Source organism: Suillus clintonianus (genome assembly GCF_016758775.1).
Source record: "Suillus clintonianus strain FC179 chromosome Unknown DEU56scaffold_163, whole genome shotgun sequence".
Lineage (NCBI taxonomy): Eukaryota > Fungi > Basidiomycota > Agaricomycetes > Boletales > Suillaceae > Suillus > Suillus clintonianus.
In genome coordinates this window covers 75,572-90,921 of record NW_024539387.1, presented here as the reverse complement: position 1 = coordinate 90,921, position 15,350 = coordinate 75,572, and the positions used below count along the sequence as shown (strand labels likewise).

Genomic DNA, 15,350 nt, shown 5'->3' with positions numbered 1-15,350 from the left:
GAGGCCAAACGATGCCGAATTCTCGCAGCAATGGAACAACTGATGAATCCAGATCATCACGTGTTGAAGTTGCCTCTCCCACCTCCCCTCGTTACAAAGCGCCTCCTTCCTGCGATAATTTCATCGCAGATGATGGTGTGGAAATGTCAGTGCCAGAACCAGAATCGGACTCCAGCCCAGGGGAAGTGCCATCGAACACCTTGAAACATCGCATTTGGCCTGACAGGTCGACTCAAACATTGTACAACTCGTGGTCAACACTCATTCCCACTCTCGTCGAAGCCCAACTCCAATACTCCGCGCGAACGCATGGCAAACCCTTAGAGAGAATCCAGAAAGTCGTCTCAGCGTGTAGGACTCTCAGGTGCGCATTAAAACGGACAGTCTTGTATGTTTGTTTTTAGACCGTAAGCACTGGAAAACATACCAGAGAAAATGTTCGTATTGACGGTTTATTAGGCTTTGAATTTATAGAAGCATTGAGTTGCCGTTGTTCTTCCCTTCCCCAAGTCCTTATCCACCAGGCTTGTTCCCAACAGCACCTTCGCAGCCTCGAATGGCAGTCTCCCTTGAATTACTATCCTTCTACCGGACGTTGTTTGAGCGTTCCTGCGACGCAATTAACGCGCTTACATACGCTCTCAAGACATATTACTCGCGTAGAGGCTTCCGATTGACAGACTCCAAGGTAAGTTAATTTAGTACACTATAAACAAATACTAACGATGCGTTTCTAAAGGGTGACGAAATACGAGAACCTTTTCGTCGCGGCCTTGGCCATGCGGTGCAATGGTACGACATTCTGCAAATTGAAGTTGAGCGCCAAATCGAAGACCTTCTCGAACGATGCCGGGATCAAGTTACACGGTTCGAAGATGCATCACCTATCGTCGATTCTCATTCCCATAGCACTTCCTCACCATCTTGCAACCCCGCCATCTCTCATGACATAGACCCACCATCCACCCCCTTCCCGTCGGTGCTACCCCAAGGCCGGTGTTTGTCAATTCTTGCGCAGCGATGTCCTGCGTGTTTTGGTGGAATATTCCACGGAAAACTGATTGAGGAAGGCGCTGACATACATGTTGCGACTGATGGAAAACTTCCATCAACCGGCATAGGCGCCTCAGCGGGTGATTGCCCACAATTTTTATAACCCTACTTACTTTCTCCCAAAAGGGTTTGTTGATGAGGTCGGCTGCCGAAATTGACGCCCAACGTAAACGATCTCCTAAGGCACGCAACCCCCTTGTACCGGATGAAGCTATCGACTTGTGTGAAGGTGCTTATGAAGCAGCTGATGGGAAGAAACAGAAAGCGGCCATGGACAGTTTTGATGATACAGGAGTTATGGCCCTCATTTGTCGCCATGACATTCCATTGTTTTTTCACTAACATAGATTCTCCCGGCGAACAGCAAAAATATTCCATCGCGCTTCTCCAACACTTGTTTTCGTTACTGCCTCCCCAGGCTACTGTTACTCTACTATACGACGTTGGGTGCGTTCTCGCGCGATCGCTTTCTAAGGTAAATATGATATTTATTTTGATATTTATTACTAAATCATATTAATAGCATGAGATACTTCCTGAAGATGTGACCAACCGTCTCCGTTTCGCTACCACAGCCATGCACGCCTACGGGCACGAGTGGGCGTGCAGTTGGTATATAATCCGAGGATGTGCGTTGGCCTCGGCTTGTCTGACGGAGAAGGTACAGAAAGACTGTGGTCGCGGTTTGTTCGGTTAATCGGTGTCGAAAGGTCGTCTTCGGTGTGTCGTCATTTCTTCATTTCTCTATGTATCTATTATTAAATTCATTCTAGCGCCAACGTCGGCTATGGCTGCTTGATCGTCAGGCAGCTGCAATCGGACAGGAGATGCGCATCGACCTTGGTGATTGGATCAAGCGTCGTCTAAGACGTGGTATCAAGGATCAAGGAGCGGTGGCACAAGAAACCCTCACTAAATGTCGAATCCCTATCGAAGAACTGCGGTCACAATGGCTCCATCAACAGAAATCACAACTGTCCATCCGCACTCGTAAGCATATTCATGTCTCACGTTGGTGCTCGTTAATTCCTTGTTCCAGATGCACCTGCTCGACTTAAAAAAGAGTTGGACATTGTCCTCTCTTTACAAACTGACCTCGACACCTCACACAAGGCACTCCAGGCCGCTAAATCCATTTTGGGCAAAGAGTCGGCATCTGACGACACAATACAAGCTCTTGAGAGTCTTACCAACGGACACGACCGCTTGATAACCAAGGTGGAAACACTCTACGTGTCGCTTAACATTCACGACAGGTTTCCTGAGCTCCAGGGCATCGATCTAGAGTTTGTTCGAATATTGCTGACAGCTCGCGACCTCAAGATGAACATACGCAAGCGGGCGATTGCCAGTTTCTTCGAATGGGACAAGCTCGATCGGGCAGTAGGCGGCGCTCAACAAGCCTTAGGTAATTGTTCACTCTTCGCGTTGTATTTGACATAACGGACTTCTCTCAGGAACCAAGCTTCACCAGCAGACGAGGAAGGCCATAGCCAAACGACAGCCCGCCCTTATGACCGCCATCAGAAAGTTCAATTCATATTGCGAGCAGTTGGAATCTCATTACGACATATCTTCCGGCATTCCGTTACCATCACCTCTTCCAACGAAGCTTGCAGACTTGCGCGCTGATCCCACACTAATGGAGGATGTGTGGATAACCCCTTCAGTTGGTGAGGTACCACGGTGGTTGGAGGATTCTGAGGTAAGGGATGGCATACGCGCGCTTCTCAAGCGTGATCACTGCCAAGAAGAACGGCTGCGACTTCGCACTGAGGCAGATAACTTGTGCCGTTTTTTCAGAGCAGAGTTGGCTGCACTCGAACTCGCTATTCGATCTTCGGGAAGTACGTATTAATTTATGGCATTTAAGTTATTTACTGATTGAGTCAAATCCACAGGCGATCATTTCACAGCTGCCCTGCAACAGCGCCAGAGCAACTTCCTTCAGACCCAATCACGCTGGACAAACCCGCTAGCATCTTCGGCACAGTTCACCGCGCAAGTGAACAAAGCACAACAAACTGTTCTTGGCATTTCTGGCGACTCTCGGCATCCTAGCATCGCCTCGATCCATACTACCACATTGGAATCTTCGGACTTAGAGGGTGATGATGATCGAACGTTTACTGATGAAGTACTGCATGTCGACTCGGACCAAGCCGCCCTCGCAGACCTACTGGAGGGTGATATGGGACCCTTAGATCATGACGACGCCAACGACACCACAAATTTTGGCCACAATGTTGACGTGAATTTTCTCCAACCAGATGGGTCTGAGGTAAAAGTCCCTTGCTTAAATTAAATCTAGCTGTGACCCATTCTGTTCTTACAGAATCTTCTAATCGATGACTACAATGTTCCAGCTCGCAAATCGAACATTGTTGTGCCTGGCACCTTTACGGCGCGAGTCCGACCTCCTTGTGACGGATTTCCCCATCAGATTTTTGAACCCAAAGACATTGCCATTCTCTGTTCCCCCGCAGCGTGTCTCAATGACATTTGCATAAACAGTTGCGCTGTGCTACTCTACTCCGAGCTCAAGGTTCCCAACGTCTCTTGCGCAATACTCTCCACTCATGACCTTCCACGTATCCGATACAATGCGCCTGATGAAGTCATCTGGCGTCAATGTTCATGGACGCAGTACTGGGAGAGAGACATATGGGTCCTTCCTATACATCGACCCTCCCACGTTGGACATTGGGTATTTTGTGCGATCTACCTGCCCTCTAAGGAGTTTCACCTCTTCGATAGCCTTGGGGATCAAAAACCTTGGAAACGCGACGTAAAGGTATGTTCTTGTTATCAACATCCGAATAACAAAATTAATTACAAGAAGGACATAATGAAATTGGTTGGTCGGCTCATTCTACTGGCACGCAAACATCACCATCACCTTCCTGTCGACCTCGAAGGGTGGGTGGCTCGACCACTCAATGTAAGTCTCTTCGCCCGATGAGTCAGACCGGTCTCATGTCATATAGATACAACCTCTTCAAACCAACAGCTATGACTGTGGCATCTGGGTTTTAGCTGCAATCGTTGCTGTGCTTCGTGGGCGGCATGTCACGGGAGTACGCGAGGCTGACATTGGTGATCTGCGTCATTATCTTAGCATGCTCGTACTTTCTCTACCATTGGATGTCCAACAAATGTCTTGAATATATATTATACCGGCCATCATACATATGGATTCTTGCCAGTAGCTAACCAATCCTCCTCTCGTCGGTAATCCAAGATCGCTCTCGCTACCCCCTGCAGGTAACAATTGGCCACGAGCTTATGTCTTGAGCATTCATGCAAGTTGGCGACACGAACACGAAGCCCGTCCCAGGCTGCAACCAACCCCTTCTCCGCCTCTCGAATCTCCATAAGAATCCTGGAAGTTTCTCCCGCCTTATACATGTCAGCGCGATGGGTGCGAGACTCCCTTTGGATGCGCAAGTACCGTCCATGCATCACATCGACAAGGTTCTCCGTGAATCGCGCTTCCTCTGGCGAGTCAGGTGGAACTGGATGATCATAAGGAGGGGGTTGGTCCCACTGTGAGAGATCAGATTCGTCAATTAAGTCGGAACCAGCACAGGATTGGTGAAAGAGGTAGGAGTCAGGAAGAGGAAGAGTCGCGAATTGAAGGAGGGAGGATGTCAGAGAGTCAGGCAGCTCGCTAATGGTTGTACGAGGTCCGCGTCGTCCACGGTGCTTGACGTAGGCACGGGCGTTCTGAGCTTTGCGAGTAATTTTACCTCTGTGGAAAACAGGTCAATCATGACGTCAATGCGCAGAATATTCACAGCTGGAATACTTGCCGTTCTGACTGACAATAAGATGCTTTGTGACACTTTGCAGCTGTCAACTTCGCCTCTAATGTCAAATACTTTGCTCTGCGGCCCATGGCGGGGACAGGTAGAACAATTGTGACAATGTTAGTACAAGTAAGACCAAAATTAGTGTTGAGTTCGCACTGCTATATTCCTTTTGTACACATCGAATGTAGTGCAGCCATTCAAACCTCATCGAACCCATAGTTCTCGTCCAAAAATTGGTACTAGTGGGATGGGGCGTGCTATTGGAATCTATGAGACCAGTTCAGACGGGATTGTGGGCAGCGAACACCTGCCAGTTTGTCTTTCCAACTTAGTATCATGTTTGTCCTTGACCTCATTGGCTTACACCTGTCTTTTTGGAGGCTGGAGGCTTGCTGAAGGCTTGCTGGAGGCTCTAGAAAACACTACTACAGCCAAAGTCTAGGCCACGGCAAGACCATCGGCACCTCCAAGCGGAGTATGAACACTGCTGTTCGTCACTGTTTCTCACACTTTTTCACTGTCTGCAACAGCACCAAGGCACCAAGGGCTATCCATATATTGATCTCAGCCAGTTCTTGCGATGTGCTAGCCTCCTCAAGGACTTCATCCAGCTTCAGCCGCACACTATCAACATCATGGTGGGCCCCGATATACTGCCCCCTCCATAACCGAGGGTGTCTCTACAATGGCCGGTCTGGCGTCAGATCAGCACGAGGTGAGACGCCGGTCCCCGTGCACTGACGGATTAATTATTCACACTAGAAACATAAAACTGAGGCCACTCGATTGGTGCGTAACTTTCGTCTGTTTGTTGACGCTGTTCTGGGGATTCCCCAGCTCTTCTGGCTTATTCTACTGCCCGTCTACGTACGCTAAGTTGTTTCTTTAATTTAATTTAATTTTGAACTCAGTACCAGTTATATGTCTAGCCTCATTGGTCCTCCGAGTCAAACTAATTTTAGGGGGTTTCAATTCCCCACTGCCTCCTGAGCCTCTGTCTCGCATCTTTATTCTATGTTCCTAATATTTCGCTAGATATCAAAATATCTTTGGCATTTTCTTCCGGACATCATGCGTCAAAGTGCGTTACTCGTGGAGGTTCAAATTTTGAATAAGTACCGTGCGTTTCCTACCTATTTTTCAGTGCTTACACCCTCATTTCTCCCTCTGAACATCTCTGTAGCCAACGCTGGTCTGCGCAGGCTCTGTTGCCTCTCGCAACATACCGAGAACACTTTGTTGACATTGTGTTCAATTTATACCCGTCAGTCTTTTTTTTGTACCGTTCATCGCCGGCTCAAACATCATATAAGGTCTTTTGTTGATTGAGTACCTATCGCTCGCGTTGTACTTTGCCGTAAGTTCTGCCCCTCGTTTATCCTTTGTATTTTCGATGCTGAGGCCTTCCTTGCAACTAGGGTACCCAGACCGCTTGCTCTTTAAATTTGTCTACATTCTGTACCCTGCGTGAGTTTGTTTCCCTTAGGATTATTTCCTGGCTCACATCAAATGCAAAGTCGCCATGACACAATTTAAGGCAGACCGCTTTGCTGCATCCGCAAATCAGGCATGTCTGCCTCCCATCTCCATGGACTCGTCGCTTGCTGTACCCCTCTCTAGCCTTGAATATGTCCATGAGCAATTGGGAGGAGGGCGCCGCCAATCATCACCTCCTGAGTTGACCCCCACAAGGCTCAGGAGTAGAATCAGAGCTACTTCACGGGATGCTGGTATTGTGAAGGAGGCATCTATTCGCCGAGCCCATCAGCAACCTTCAAGACACTCTCCTGCCCCCTCAGGACACTCTCTTCCCCTATCAGGAGCTGCGACTTCTAGCTTTTTTCTCGACGACGGTCCCACGAGCATCGACATGTCATCTCTGCCGATGCCACTTCCGTGCAGTCGTCAAGGTTCGCCCTATCTTGGCGAACCTATTCTGCGACTTCCTTCTCATCCAGCCAGCGACCGCGACACAGCATCACTCACCCTCTCTGCTCTGAATGAGCGGCATTCCTCTCCCTCAGGAGGTGATCGCAATTCGCAAGAACCTGCACAGATTCAAGACATGTTTTACGGTCATAGCATGAATGCGCAGCCCGCCTGGATAGGCCCAAATAAACCCCACCCCTTTGATTCCATGGCCAATGGTGTTGAAAATTTGCCATCCCACTCCCACAATCCGACCCTATGTGACGTGTCCCGACTCGTACCTCCCCTGTATGTAATACCTCCAACACCGTCCAAAGATGTCCATGATGGCATTGATCAGTCTGCTCCGAAAGCAGCCATTCCCCAGCTTGACCTCAGCTACTACCCTGATGATGGGTCTAGTCATTCGCGTTTCCCAGAAGAAAGCGTGTTTGATGATAACGCAAATTCGCAGAAACCATCCCTGATGGGACGGAGGTCGTTGGAGATGAACACACTTTTGGACGAAGGTTTTGCAGGGATTGAACATGCTTTCGATGATTTATCTCTGTCGACTACATATCCGCTTCAACAGCTCACTAATATGTTTCTCAAGAGTCGTGGGCGAACAGTTCATGGTATTAATTACTGGAACATATACGTGAATTACTTCAAGGAGAACATGGACAAAGAAGTGGTGCGTGTAATGGAGGATGACGTGAACGACGCCAAAGGCAAAGGAAAAGGAAAAGAGGTTTGTAGGCCAGATATGCAGGGCACGCCGAGTGAGTATTAAATATAGTTGATGATATTCATTTTATTCTGACTTTTTATACAGGCACGAGGCTGCGAACACGCTGCTATGAAAAATTCAAGGACACCTTCCCAGATGTGTACCAGGATATTCTCGACATGTTTGATGAAGCTGCTGTGCTAGGTGCTGCTACCCAAACCGTCTCTCAATGTGGACAATCGTTCCAGAGGCTCTGTAAAAAAGTGACAGGCATAGTAAGGTGTTTCATTTCGGACACGTTACTCGCTAAATTTTTTCAGTTAGATTCCTCGGCCGCCAGATTTGGTTTTGAGGCCGCTGTTGTGCTGTGTGGAAAAATAGTGAACCAAGATGCATCACTCGGTCATGTACACACCACACCCGGTGCTGGAGGGGTAAGGCGATTTACGTCATGACATTCATCAGGCGCTTACTCATTTAATAGTTTTTTGAGACACGATGTCGTGCCAACGACGACACAATCATCGCTCACATCAAAGCCCATGTATTGTAAGTGTTTGTTGTCAAATTATGGCCTTCGCTTTTTGATCTGGCTTGTTAGTAACGCTGCCTCGTTATCAGCAGTCGAAGCATCCTTCAATGTTGACGATGACAACCAGGGTATAGAATCATCATTGAGGGATGACACCTCGGACGTTCAAATTGTAGAAGGGCGAGAGGTTGCACTAAAGTGGTTGAAGCGCGAGCTCACCAGACAAGTTGGTATGCTTTCGTCTCTCTGTATCTTTGGCTGAGGTTCATGAAATCACATCAGAGTGCTGCGGCGGCAAATTCGCATCTGACAAAAACTTTCCTTGGAAGCTCATGCCGAACGCCCTCGCCGATGACCGGCTTCGCATCACTGGTTATCCTGCACACAAGTGCTTGTTACCGGGTGAATACCATAGCAATACGTCGAAGAGCAAGGCCATTGGAGGGCTGATGCACAAGGAGATCTCTGCACTTGTAGATGCCCTGAAGGCAGGAATAATGGTCGTCGTTAACGTACCCGCAAAGCTCCAGGGTATGTCTGACAGATGGGGCTTCGAATAATCTACTGATTATTTTTCAAGCCGCTCTCATTGCCTCCGAGGTGCCTGTTATCGTTGGCGAAGCGCCTCCGTCTGACTATCCGCACCCTGGTGCCCACCGCATGTTCGCAGATGGTCACTCGGACTTTAACGGACCGCCCCGGGCTAAGCCTACCACTGCAGCGACCAGGGTCAAGAAGACACAGATAGGTCACAATGCCAGACCGTCTTCTCACGATGAGGTCCCTTCCTCGCGCCCATTTGTCGTGGTCACAAAACCTCCACCACACCCAGCACCTCCTCCCTCGCGTCCATTTGTTATGGCCACCAAGCCTGTCATGCTTGACGTAATCTCCTTTTCGACCTCTGACTCTGAGGAGGCGCCACTAAAAAATGGTAAGGGCAAAAAGAGGAAGTTAAAATTGCCGGCAGCATCTCGAACAGCGAAGAGGCATGCACCATCTGCAGCAAATGATAAGAAAGGAGAGACGAGGGGTGGGCCATTATCGCCTCTGACTGTTAGATCTTCAAGTGATGAGCCGCTCGCACCGGCAGGTTAGTCTTTTCAATTAACCTCGGACTCACATATCTGACTATTTAAAAATAGCTCAACCTGCTAAGAGGCTCCGGGACGGCCCCGTCAATCGTTCTCACTACGTGGAGGGCCGCGCACCTCGGAAGTTGTACCACGAGGTTGACTCGGAAGGTGCTTATGATACCAACAAGAAGGATCCTGCTATCGAGCTTGCTGTAAACGCTCCTCCACGCCCCGTAATGGTTGCTCCAACTTCAGATGACCCATCCGTGCTCGCTCATACATCGCAGACAGAGCCTTTGAACACCGTGGCTGACCAGGTTGGTCCAGCCAGTCCACATACTGCAGAGCAGCAGTCACCCCGGCCTATGGCGTCTCAGAATCCTCTGCGGAGCGACCCTCGTGATCCTTTGGACTCGCACGAGCTTCTCCGTCTTCGCGACCACCCTCATCGTCATTACTCCCATGAAGTTCATCGACATCGTGACACTTATCCGCCGTTGTTGGACCATGATGATCTGCAGCCGCGGAATGTGACGTATAACCAAAGGGAGGCTCCAGGCCTCACGCCCCCGGAAGTTCATGATGCATATGGATCATATGTTTCTGGGTTTGCTCCGTGGAATGATGTTGACGACCGTCAGCGTTTCACTCCTTATTCCAACGATCCCTTACGCCCGTGGGGCTACCGTGATCGGTACGGTCAATGGAGGAGGTATCCAGACACGCAGCAGATGGTTCATGATGGTGAATTTGGCGACTACTCACGCGAAGCTCTGGCGCCACGAATGTATCCGTTCGAAGACCACCGTGCAACCCGTACTGATGACAATCGTGATGGCAACTCGATGATGCGTGAACGCTCTCCAAACGTCCAGCCTGGACCATCTTCATTTTGATTACCTTACCCAAGTTCCCTCACAGTGCCGCCGTTGTCAGCCCATCTGGACTTTTGACACATGAAATTCCTTGTCTTTATGGTGCCTCCGTTCTCGTTATTTCACGCTCTTGCTTGGACCATTATGTTCCCTTTCGACTATGTTGGTATGCGACATGTAACTTTCGAGTGATCGAGAAAATATACCATTATTCGTGTCCGATTTGGTGTGTGGGATATAATCTTTACATAAATATGTGCAAAAGGTGTAAACGAATACAAGATGACTCGATTATATGTAGTCAATTTGACATGTTCAACGAGGTCGCTCATGGCATGACGCTACCTTACATGGTATACAGAAGTGTTTCCAAAATTAGTGAGATGTTCTCAACCGTTTCAACGACTCCGCTTGACTACCAACCACTCCCATGATGCCGCCGCCACAACCAGTGAGTACAACTTCTTATCGCAAATGCCTCTATGCATCGGTCTCTACCTCCAATGCACTCCCTGAACCTCGGAACAAGAATGTCATGGATAGGCTCTTGGAGGAAGAATTCAAAGGTACAGTTATGTGGGAAGAAAAATCACTCCCCATAGATGCCGAGTCCATCATGGACACCCTTATCTTACAGTCCGATTTCGCTGTAACGTCTCTCACCAAAATCCACTATTTCAAGGCCGGGCCAGGAGGGAAGAGGGTTCAGAAAGGGCCTATCTTTCAACCTGCTGCCCGCCGTGGCGCAGCACAATGGCTGTTTGATGAGAGGAATGTCCAGCCGAGGACGTTGGTAGACTCCAGGAAGCAGAAGAAGCAAAAGGCGCAGATACAGAAGGGACAGGGACAAAAGGCAGGGAGGGCACGGACACAACCACGCGCACAGATGAGCATGTCGGCTGCGTTGACCGACACAGAATTGGAGGTGTCAGATTTGTCATTCACATCGCCTGAAACCGACAAGAGTTTCGGTGCTAAAGGATATGACGACAAGAACCCCAACAAGAAGCGGCTTCGGGCATCGGCGACGACAGAGGGCAAGTGGACCCTGCTGTTCAATGTCGTGCAAGCTGCCATGTACGCGATATACAAGGACACGTTCCCGAAACCTTCAGCTGCATTCCCCTTTCGTGCCATGGACATTATCAGTAGCCCGCCGAAGTGTATATGGTCCTCCCAATTCTGTAATACTCCCGTCCCGGACGACACCACCGCCCAGAAGCCAGATATCATTCTGGTAGATTGCAATCTACGCAACCTCTCATTGTGATGGTGCAACATAATCACATGCGTGGAGCACACAGATAGCGAACTCGACATATCCATACCTTTGTACTGTGGCAGCGGCACCAAAGGGTACCTGTTGATGCGAGAGCAACCCTGGCGCCGGTTCGTTTTGATTATCACCATCGCCAATAGGCAGCTTTGCCTTCACTACTTTGACCGCTCGGGTCTGATCATTTCACGCCCCGTCAACATCTATGATTATCCTGTGCATCTTCTTGAGGTTTTAAACACATTGACGCTCGTGCACACCAACAACCTCGGGTACGATCCCACAATGCACATGTGTGATCCTACCTGCAAGGGCTCGCACACCAATCTGAGGGAGCACGCAATAGGCTGGGTAGAGAGCTATGATCAAGCGATTCTATCAATCATGAGTGTGCTTTGGCGAAGCCAAGGTTTCTTTTCTCGTGGCACCATCTGTTATCGTGTTCAGACCTCGGATGGGACGGAGTACGCACTCAAAGACTGTTGGGTCGCGGAGGAGAAGAAATACCACGAGGTGACCGTTCTCAAGATGGTTGAAGGGATCCCAAATGTAGTCAAGCTCGTGGCCGATTGGGATGTCCTCTACGATGGGGAGTCGGACTGCACGTATCGCATTTGAGCTTCCCATGGTGTTTGTAGCTCTAGGTTCATTCGCAGATTCCACCGGCGCCTTCTGTTGACCCCCTGCAGAGAACCGCTTGTGCTCTACTCCTCGAAGCTTGAGCTGTTGAAAGCCTTCCATGACTTTGTCACAGGTGAGTCTCGAGTGTGTTGAAATTGAATCCTGAGACTGACCATCAGTATTTAGCTCATGCTTTAATGCTCGGAAAGCACGTCCTCCACGGAGACTTGAGCCCGAACAATTTTATCCTCCATGATGGACGAGGGTATTTTATTGACTTCGATCATGCTCGGATTCTTGCGGAGGGCACCGATAGCGTTCCTTCAGAGGGCATGGTAAGTGAAACTTAGAATTTTCACGGCATGGCACATGGCTGAGCGCATTGTTTGAAGGGTACTAGGCCCTATATGTCAATTCGTCTTCTCCGGGAGGGTATTGCAAAGAATAATGCAATGATCCAACATACAGCAAGTGATGACCTGGAGTCGTTGTTTCATATCTTCGTCGAATTTGCGACGACCTTCGACGGGCCACGCGGCTTAATGAGAGATGAGAACAGGAGGCCCTTGTGGGTTCATAAATTTGAGAGCGCAGACGACGACCCCTGGGTGGCAAAGCAGGCATATGTGCTTGCACCTCGCAAGGACACGTCGTTGATGGACAAAACGACTCCATTCTTCGCACCGTTCAGTCAAATTATACAGGATTGGCGTCATCTAATTCTAGCAGCAGCCAGCGACTCGAGCGACCCGAGCGACCACCCCATTGGCGTAACTCATGCAGTGCTTACGGCGCTCCTGGAAAAATGGACCTCTCAGCTCCCCCCAGATGCGCCCACAGAAATTATGGTGCCCGTGGCATCATCATCGAGATTGGGTCATCCTCCACCCGACGACGCCCAATCATCCGCGCGTCTTCGTCGGTCTACGCGCATCCAACAGCAACTGTGATAGCCCTCAAACCCTCCTTGTCCTTCCCACATCCAAATGAGAGTGCCATAACCTCTTCTCGCACGTCCTTTCTGTATATGTTTTGTTTTGCAACGAATTTTGGTATAATATAGTAGTACACCACGTGCCATATATTACATACCTTCCTGGTCCGAATATCAATGACGGAATGTTTGATACCTGTGGATCTGAGGGAGCCTCCTCTGGAGAGGTTAGTGATGTGCATGGCCCGGCTTCAAGCCGTGGGCCGGCCCAAGCCAGGCCTGATTAGGCCAAGCCAAGCCAGGCCAAACTCACGGCCTGAACATGGCCCAGGGCTCGGCTTTGGGTTTTGGAAAGCCCAAGCCTGCGGCTCGAGCCGCGGCTCTTTGTATGATCAATCATGATCGATCTGTCAGGTACGAATCCATTTGCGTTGCCACTCTTCTACGACTCTAATAGATGCTTAAATCAAGAACTCTCAGCCGATGTCAGGCATGTCACTCGTTTGTCTCGTTTTGGGTCGCACTCGCCCATAATCGACTAGGCCGAATCATCCTGCTCATTCTCGGATGGATCGGATTCCAACGAAGTGACAATTTTGATCGAGATAAAAGGTAAGTACTAGTAGTCTTCGCTCCAAATAATCTAATGGTTGGAATGGTCCATACAGACAGTGACGACGAGCCGCGTATAGTGCGTCCAGTGCGCAAAGTCAAACCGACTGCTGCGCTCCTGGAGCACTCTGAACAGGCTGCACTCCCCTCTCAAACCCTGGCTATCAATGCCTTCCGTGCTGCACAGGCCGCCAAACGTGTTGCCAATGACACCCAGCCCACTGTCCCACAACAAATACCAGCACCCAGCCTGCCCACTCCTGAAGCCACGCTTCCTGCCCCTGCACCTGCAAACAAAAGAGCTCGTCTTGAGGAGATCGAGGAAGATGAAGAATCCAGCGATAAGGAGCGTGAAAATGCGCGGGCGAATCCAAAACGTGAGTTTTCATCTGTCATTCACATTTCCGTTTCTCACCTGACACTATTAGCCAAACGAGCCCGTCGCCAGAAACCTGCTCAAGATCAAGAAGAGGTTGACGAGGATGGTGTTCTTGTGGACATCAACGTGCAGCCCATCACCGACGAATCTGGTCCCACACGTGAAGATAAGACTCGCGACATTGACGAGTTCTTTGGTAAACCATTCGAGCACACTGGTACCAATGGCACGGTGAAAAAACACCGCAAGTGCAAGGTCTGTCCGTACGTGTGTTCCATTTCCATGTATTTAATTTTATTAATGCTACATATCAACTACTAGGGACCACTGTATCATCGTAAACGAAACGTCGACACTGCGCCGTCACTCTGAAGCTAGATTTGCTGTAAGTTTTCATATTTTTGTTCAGGCGAACATATAAATTTAACATGAATCCACTGGCACATAGGGCAAATATCGGAAATGGGCAAAGGCCAACGCCTTCGTATCTAAATTGCCGGGTGACGTCGCAGCTGAGAAAAAGAAAGCAGCGCTGGCGCAGCAAGCGATCGATGCGCATATGACTGAGCGCAAGTTATCAGAGTGTGTTATTCCATACAGCGACCAGCTTTTTAGAAAAGCTGCAATTGAGTGGCTCGTTGCCACGGATCAGGTAAGTCTCTGAGTTGTTTGTATCATCTAGCTGCATACTAATGAAAATCAGCCCATACAGGCTCTCGAGCATCCAAAATTCAAGGACATGGTAGATGTGGCCTCGCGTGCTACTCGAGGCGTCAAAATTCCTGGTCGAAAAGCAACCCGCGCTGAGATCATCCGCATGTTCAAGAACCACATGACCACGCTCAAGAAGAAATTGAATGTACGTACCATCCTTTGCAGTTTCTATTCATTCCTGACAATATTCTAGAGTCAATCTGTCAGTGGCGCGATCAATGTTACATGTGACGCGTGGCAGGCTGACAACACAGATGGGTATTTTGCCGTCACCGGCCACTGGATCGAGGAGAACAATCCGATGCAGTGGGAACCCGGGAACGCGTTACTTGGCTTTACGAGGCTCAATAACGCACACAATGGCCAGCGTCTAGGTGGCACATTATTCAAGGTGCTCGATCGGATTGGTGTTGCACACAAGGTTTGCATAGTATTATCTCCTCGTGATTGCTACCTTGCTTATATTTCCACCTGCTAGATTGGCCATGTTACATGTGACAACGCCGCCAACAACAACACTGATGCTGGAAGAGTTCTCGCGATTGTACGAGGCGAAGTACAACAAGAAATTTCCATGGCGTGAACGCAAGATAAAGTAAGAAGTCTTCATGATTTTTTTGCTGCGTACTAACAATTTCAACAGCTGTCTAGCGCACATCATCAACCTTGGCACACAAAAGCTAATAAGTATGTATAGCCAAGCGCCCCACTACAATCCACATGATCCACATGGCCACGATCCGGATATGTCTCAGAAGGTTGAACGTGACAAGATTGGCCTTGTTCACAGCATCTGCATCAAAGAACGTTCCTCGGCCAAATGGA

General features: G+C 49.3%; 4 protein-coding genes across 4 annotated transcripts; 3 read left to right on the top strand and 1 right to left on the bottom strand.

Annotated features, from left to right (window-relative positions):
- Window positions 1-11: 11 nt before the first annotated feature.
- On the top strand, window positions 12-4,217 carry DEU56DRAFT_932629 (uncharacterized protein; the record flags this gene model as incomplete). Its single annotated transcript, XM_041358740.1, has 15 exons — window positions 12-364; window positions 475-688; window positions 740-1,133; window positions 1,180-1,193; window positions 1,237-1,330; window positions 1,401-1,528; window positions 1,577-1,661; window positions 1,721-1,773; window positions 1,827-2,043; window positions 2,093-2,461; window positions 2,511-2,900; window positions 2,955-3,334; window positions 3,389-3,847; window positions 3,896-3,994; window positions 4,041-4,217. The coding sequence occupies 15 exons, from the start codon at window positions 12-14 to the stop codon at window positions 4,215-4,217; spliced, it is 3,426 nt and encodes a 1,141-aa protein (XP_041201696.1).
- An 87-nt stretch (window positions 4,218-4,304) lies between these two features.
- Window positions 4,305-4,951, bottom strand: DEU56DRAFT_919353 (uncharacterized protein; the record flags this gene model as incomplete). Its single annotated transcript, XM_041358262.1, has 3 exons — window positions 4,305-4,452; window positions 4,505-4,804; window positions 4,851-4,951. The coding sequence occupies 3 exons, from the start codon at window positions 4,949-4,951 to the stop codon at window positions 4,305-4,307; spliced, it is 549 nt and encodes a 182-aa protein (XP_041201695.1).
- Window positions 4,952-6,387: 1,436 nt separating this feature from the next.
- On the top strand, window positions 6,388-10,010 carry DEU56DRAFT_919352 (uncharacterized protein; the record flags this gene model as incomplete). Its single annotated transcript, XM_041358261.1, has 8 exons — window positions 6,388-7,558; window positions 7,612-7,781; window positions 7,827-7,940; window positions 7,991-8,055; window positions 8,108-8,268; window positions 8,321-8,569; window positions 8,619-9,131; window positions 9,184-10,010. The coding sequence occupies 8 exons, from the start codon at window positions 6,388-6,390 to the stop codon at window positions 10,008-10,010; spliced, it is 3,270 nt and encodes a 1,089-aa protein (XP_041201694.1).
- Window positions 10,011-10,422: 412 nt separating this feature from the next.
- Window positions 10,423-12,861, top strand: DEU56DRAFT_932627 (uncharacterized protein; the record flags this gene model as incomplete). The annotated part of the gene is made up of 5 exons (XM_041358739.1): window positions 10,423-11,226; window positions 11,287-11,870; window positions 11,955-12,019; window positions 12,073-12,221; window positions 12,279-12,861. The coding sequence occupies 5 exons, from the start codon at window positions 10,423-10,425 to the stop codon at window positions 12,834-12,836; spliced, it is 2,160 nt and encodes a 719-aa protein (XP_041201693.1). The 3' UTR covers window positions 12,837-12,861.
- Window positions 12,862-15,350: the final 2,489 nt, after the last annotated feature.